The sequence below is a fragment of the Gavia stellata genome, chromosome 13, assembly GCF_030936135.1.
Source record: "Gavia stellata isolate bGavSte3 chromosome 13, bGavSte3.hap2, whole genome shotgun sequence".
NCBI classification, from domain to species: Eukaryota; Metazoa; Chordata; class Aves; order Gaviiformes; family Gaviidae; genus Gavia; species Gavia stellata.
In genome coordinates, this window is record NC_082606.1 from 21,469,358 (window position 1) to 21,476,006 (window position 6,649).

Consider the following 6,649-nt stretch of genomic DNA (forward strand, 5'->3'; position numbering starts at 1 on the left):
CTACATGAAGTTAACTGTACTACAACCGTTCACAGACATAAAATACAACCCTACCAGTTCTGCTGCCATTTTACTCCATTTCTTACTAGTGTGTCAGGAAATAGTTGGCGCGTTACTGTTAGTTAGTCCCTTTGTTCATAAAGGGAGGCTGAAAACAATTGAATACGGGCAAAAATGTTGCACCAGATCCCAAAACCCAGGCAGCCCCAACCTCAAAAATCCTGTCAAGCGGCAGCATAAGTGGAACCATTCTCCCTCCCTCTTCTTGGTGCAGAAAATGCAAGTGGAAGGCAGTTTGATAGGAAAAATCCTTATTCAGTTCTGGTGCTGAAGGGCCTGAGTTTGTCTCGTCTGCACATTAACCAAGGACAAGGTAGATCATGGCTGAGAGCACAAACCTTGTAAATGTTTTATGGGGGGGGAAAAAACCATGCTAGAAACCATTTAACTTCTTCCATTTTGGTTGTTGTTTTATTTCTTGTTGTTTTCTTACAATCATTATGCTGAAATAGAAAAATTCCTAGCCAAAGTTAGTTTTAAAAGTGATCCCATCTGCACTGATACATGCTAAACATCACTAAATTCAGTTTCTGAAAACAAACTGGTAAGACTCCCTACACGTTGCTTTGCTTGACATACAGAAAAATCCTCCCTTCCAACTTGTGCAAATATTACCCCCTCAGTTTGACAGAAAATAATTACACCTGAGTGTTTTCACACTGAGTTTTCACTAATTTCAAATAACTTTTTCCCATGGACCCTTAGCAAATGATTCACACTGAGCCGCACCATTGTGATCCTTTCCAGCTGTACTGGGCATCCTCCTGAATCACCGGAACACAGAAATAAGAATAAATGGAAAGATGCCATGAGGATAATACATTGGAAACAGAACTGGAAAGCTCCAGGCACCTTTATTTCCAGGGCTCTGGAACAGATGCAGTGCATTGCAGATTTGCTATTATTAAGGCACGTGGTGAAAATAACAGTTTATCATCTCGGGCAATTCATCTCCCCGAGTCAAACATTCTGTGCCAGTAGTAGACGAAGGTTGGCGAGTTGCTGGCCCCTATCACTATTAGCAGCAGCAGGTACAGCAGCATCATGACGGCAAAACGGTGGGTGTAAAACCAGGAAGATTGACTAGAAGGCCTGAAAAGGGAAAAGTGCATGACTTCTGTCAGAGATGCACGAATACCTTGGCAAAGAGTATCTGAGGTTTTGTGATTTTAAATGGTTAAGCTAATGCAATAAAACCAGAAAGTAGTTCCACAATCCCTGTAGCTAACAAAGCCTGCTTCCCCATCCCTTTTCCCTACGTTTCCGTGCACAACCCTCTCCTCTCTCCCCATGTTCACATCCTTCTCCGTCATTTGGAGCTGTAACTGCCTGGCCTGTACACACACGTTGATTAGCTGGGTGAATGCTGCCACTTAGGATACATAAGGGCAGAGTTAAAACTGCTCTAGTTTTAAGAGCTGCACTCATCAGAGTTTCACTCGTTTCCTGCCACAAACAGATTATTAGAGCTCTCAAAGATACTAAGTGCTTACAGGTCTGGTGAAAAAACAAATTTAGCTGAGCCTGGGAGTGTCAAAGAGTGAGACAGAGGCAACATGATGGTGTAAGCCTTATTTCCACAGGAAACAGACTAAAAACAAATCCTGGCAGTGCAGCCTATCTTTCTTGCTTGGTTTCTGCTGTTTTTCAAAAATGAGATATGTTTATCTGGCTGTTATAGCATGCTCATCACTGTAGATAGCTGAACTCTTACCTCCTATGCTGTTTCTGTGAATATACTAGCAAGTATTTAACTCGTAAAAGCTCATTGTTTGTGACAACGAAGTATTTCTGCGGTACATCACCCCCTTCGCTATTTTTCACTCTTGCTCTTTTTCTGTCTATTTCTTCTGAATCTGAATGGGAAGAAAAAAGAAGAGGTCTTTGGGGGAACAGAAACACAAAAAAAGAAGCAAACAACCAACACCCACCCACCCCCCACGAGTGGGAATGAGATAACTGAAGATCTAGTCTTGGTATTCCCCTGAATCCCTTAGCATCCAAGAATAGACCGAAAAGTTTGCTTGAGGCTATACCACTCCTAGTCATCCTTGGTATGGATGGCATTATGGGCCAGACCAGGGTTATAAGGAGGTGGGTGTCCCACACAGTGCTTGAGGAGCTGCTAAAATTAACAGGGAAAGAAAAACAACGTCGAAAGACTGATTGAGCCCTGCAAGCAGGAAGCAGTCAAAGGAGAAGGACAAGCTGAGCAGAGGCTCTAATAAAGCTCATTATTGATACATTTGCGATGCTTCTGCTCCACCATCACGGGTGAAATGATCAGGCGTTATGGAACATCATTTTATCATGCTACTGAAACGTGGAAAAAGAAACGATGCCACCAAAATATTTTTTACCCCTTAAATATACTTTTTTAAGAGAAGCTTCACAGACAACGAGGCTGTTGTGCATCTGTTGAGGGGTCAACTGGAAAAGGAGCCTGCAGCCAGTTTCTGCTGAAGGGTATCCGTGCTCCACATGCTGCACTGTTTGTACATGATAGCATATATGCACAAAGCTGAAATAGGAGAAGTGCTGAGTAAGAGATGAACTACACGTAGTTATTACTATTGCAATAGACTCACCTTTCTTTTTCACCTGACACTTTACATCTGGGTGGTCAATGATCTCGCAAACAGCTACGCAGCTAAGGATAGAGCCCAACGCACTTCGCTGCCAACCAAGACCGTGAGGGCTATAAAGGAGAGCCAGGCTCAGGTCACTGGTAAGATAGGTACCTTCACCAAACAGGGACGTCTGAAAGGGAGCAGAAATATATCCTAAAATCCAAAGGCACAAACTATAAACAACATACAAGTGTTCTCTACTTTCAGACTGGCAGTTCTGTTTGTGAAGGTAAATTAAGAAAGGCTTTTCTGACCCGTGTTGGGCTTGGTCCATGCACTGTTTTTGTCCTGGCACAACTTCCTCAGGGTGGGGCAGCTGCCCTCTCCCATCCCTCAAATTAGCTGCTTGGCACAGCCCTTGGTGTGGACAGATTCATGTTTTCCCGGATTTGGATTTAGTTTGCCAGTGTAAGTATTTTATATCAACATGACTGCACTGCTGTTAGAGACATTTCACTGATTTATTGAGACTGCCGTCATTCACATAATCCAACCTCCACAAACAAGACAAGGCTTTACTCGCATTTAAATCCATGCTTTACTAGAAAAGAGGGAAGTACTTTTCAACTGTGAATTCCTTTCAAATCTAACTGTTTTAATAACTCTGAATCAGGGGATTTGCCACCCTGGCTAAAACCATTAATCCAGTAAGTCCACTGTACCTGATAAGCCATTACTTACAAAGAATGGGGGGGGGAAACATGGTCCAGGTTGACTGGAAGGTTAAGCAGCTGTTGTGTCAAAGCTGCTTTACAGATGCACAAAAAGCTACGAGTCCCAACCGCCTTTCCGCTGAAATCGGAAGACATGCAAATCCTATGGGATATCTCCCTTAACCAGGCCATTTAAAGAAGGCTCCATTTGCAAGTAGCACCTAAAACTTAGTTGATCTAAACTTGAGGCCAGGCAGAAAGAGAGAATCTCTACATTGCCTGGGTCATTATCCTCCTCCTTTGTGCACAGGCTCTTTCCAGCTGCAGGCTGTCAGATAGGCCGGTATTTTCAGAGGCATTACACTTCCTTACAAAGCAGTAAAGGATAGCTGTAATTCGTCACAGTGGAGAAAAGGGTTTCATGCTGCTTCCAGTTTTTACCCTCAGGCTGCACTAGAAAATCCAACACAATCATCCACAAAGGCCTACACTGAAGTGAAAACAGCAGTATAAGATCATCAGCACATTTCATATCCCTAAAGGAATTTGGGCCTATTTTTAAAAAGTGTCACTAGCTGCAAGTGACCGACAGAACATGGTGCCAATACCAAAAGCCTCACCCTGTTCAAATGGCAGTGCAGGCCGTTGTGCAGTATGGAATGGAAGTTCTCGAGGCGGCTCCCGTGGAAGGCGTAGATGAGGTCCCGCTCTCCCTTGGTCTCTGCAAACTTGGTATTCATTTGATCACAATACATGATCTCAAAGAGGTAGTCCGGAGCAGGAACTGCAGCCCCAGACATCCCTGTGAGTTCTTGGATCTTCTCATACTTAAAAACAGGAAGGAACACGAGTGTTGGTTTTGGGGTTAGATTACTCACTGGAAATTTTGCTTACTGTCCCTTAGTCTTTCACGTTGCTTTATGTATTTTGATTATGCTTTCTGGGTTAGAATTCAACACAATCAGAGTAAGTAAGTGCACAGTGAGAACTCTGACAGTTCCTTGCTATCAAAGCTAAAGCCTAATTCTTCTTTCCAGAAAAAAACCCCTGAATTGTGATTATGAACTAACTGGTGATGCAAGGACAATATCACAATTCTGCCATGCCACTTTGGCTACCAAGACATTAGATTCATCAGCTGATCTTGGAAGAGGAAAACAAGTGAAAACAGAAGTTGTTTTCATCTTGCTGCTAATCCCTACAACTATTTTGATCCCTGTTACAGAAGTTCCTCAGTGGCTCTCACCCCTTCCATTTTTGGGGCAGTACGCAGAAGTACAAAGATGTCTTTCTCAGCAAGAAGCAGGACCTAGCTCCATGACACCTGACATGCAGGTACGTGCTAGGTTAATAAGAGTAACTAACTACAATCACTGTCCATCATCAACTACTGACAGTGATAATTATTTCTTCCAAGTAGTGTTCCTGAAAATCTTATTTCAAAAAAAAAAAAAACCCTCTCTATATACAGAAAAAAAATGCATTCACGTTGAACTGTCAAGTTCTCACAATAACCAACTAACTTCTGGCAGGAGGAAATACTCTCTGAAGTGCAAGGTTGCCTTAAAAGACAAATTGTAATCAAGACTTTCAGAATTCAAGGCTTACCTCCTGTTTCTTAGTACTTTGTATCATGAAGACTTTAGATGACAAAATCCAACTGAACAAATCCCAGGTCCTTTTCTCTGTGTTTGGAACAGACTCCAGAAGTTCTTTCAGGCTTGGTAGAGCGTTGGTATCTGCAAGCTAACAAGACAGGCATTTAGTACAAGCTCCTTCTTTTCATTATGATTAAACAGAGACCTCTAGTGAAAACAAAACAATATTTCACCCTAATAGGTTGTAAACTCAAAACCAGTTTCTGTTCTGAGATACAAACGTTTGTATCCAGTTCGTGGGAAAGTTTGTCACTTGTTCTAAAAGCAAATACTGACAAGTTATAAATAATTTATATTTACCAAGAATATCTGTAAGGTACATACAAGAATAACCAAACAAACTCCTGAAAGAAAACAAGCCATCGGAGCACAGTATCTGCAGAGGGACAGACACAGAGGGTGTTCAGGCCATGTAAAATACAAACCCGTCAAATTAATTTGAATTTCACGTAGGGCAAGCTCTTCTAACACCTCATATCCCAACACTGCATTTGGAACTTTCCAAGTGCGGGTTTACTGGTCAGAATCCCAAACATACTTTAAAACCTGGATTCCTTGACTGGATAAACAATTCACCCTGCTTTATTCGTAACCCTGAGGCACCGCTGCCCTCACCTCAGAGGGCAACCTCGCCTGCTTCCCCCCAGACCAGCCCGGGCCCCCCCACCGAACCATAGCCCTTTCACAAGGTTGTTCTCTCACTCCAAGGGTAGAACACCCTATTCCCGGTTCGGACACACACCCCCGGGCCGGGGGCACTGCCACTCACCAGCCCCTCGAAGTCCTTGGTGTCGCCGCCCGCGTAGCGGCCCGGGAAGGGCCTCAGCGCCGAGTCGCGCTTGTAGCTCTGCAGCGCGGCGGCGAAGAGGCTGCACCGCAGGTCGGCGGCCAGCGGGTCCCTCCGCGCCGCCTCCCTGACGCGGAAGGCCGCCTCGCCGGGGCCGGGGCCGGGGCCGGGCGGTGGCATCCCCGGCGGGGGCTGCCGAGCGGCGGCCGCTCCGAGGAGGCGAAAGCTCCCGCCCGGGCGGCGTCGCCCCTTCCGCCTCGCCGCCGGGGCCGCGGCCTGGCCCCGCCGCTCCGCCCCGCCGCCGGGGGGCCGCCTCCGCCCGCCCCGCGCCGCGCCGCTGCGGCGCCTCAGTCCGCCCACCCCGCGCCGCGCTGGGGCTCTCCTGCCCCGCAGCGGGGGGGGCCGCTGGGACCGCGAGGGCTGCGGTTGCGCCCGTTCCCCGGGAACAGGGAGGAAGGAGGCCTGGGGGTAATGGCGCCTTCCCCCCGGGTAGAGACCTGGAGAGGGGTACGGGGGGAATGGCGCCTTCCCCCCGGGTAGAGACCTGGAGAGGGGTACGGGGGGAATGGCGTCTTCCCCTCAGGTAGAGACCTGGAGAGGGGTACAGGGGGAATGGCGCCTTCCCCCCGGGTAGAGACCTGGAGAGGGGTACGGGGGGAATGGCGCCTTCCCCTCAGGTAGAGACCTGGAGAGGGGTACGGGGGGAATGGCGCCTTCCCCTCAGGTAGAGACCTGGAGAGGGGTACGGGGGGAATGGCGCCTTCCCCCCGGGTAGAGACCTGGAGAGGGGTACGGGGGGAATGGCGCCTTCCCCTCAGGTAGAGACCTGGAGAGGGGTACGGGGGAAATGGCGCCTTCCCC

At 47.2% G+C, this 6,649-nt stretch overlaps 1 protein-coding gene across 1 annotated transcript; it reads right to left on the reverse strand.

Moving 5' to 3' along the window:
- Positions 1-457: 457 nt before the first annotated feature.
- Positions 458-5,968, reverse strand: PARP16 (poly(ADP-ribose) polymerase family member 16). Its single transcript, XM_059824137.1, has 6 exons — positions 5,771-5,968; positions 4,952-5,089; positions 3,964-4,170; positions 2,649-2,820; positions 1,775-1,916; positions 458-1,152 (listed from the first exon to the last, which is right to left on the reverse strand). Exons 1-6 carry the CDS (start codon positions 5,966-5,968, stop codon positions 1,008-1,010), a joined length of 1,002 nt encoding a protein of 333 aa, XP_059680120.1. The 3' UTR covers positions 458-1,007.
- Positions 5,969-6,649: the final 681 nt, after the last annotated feature.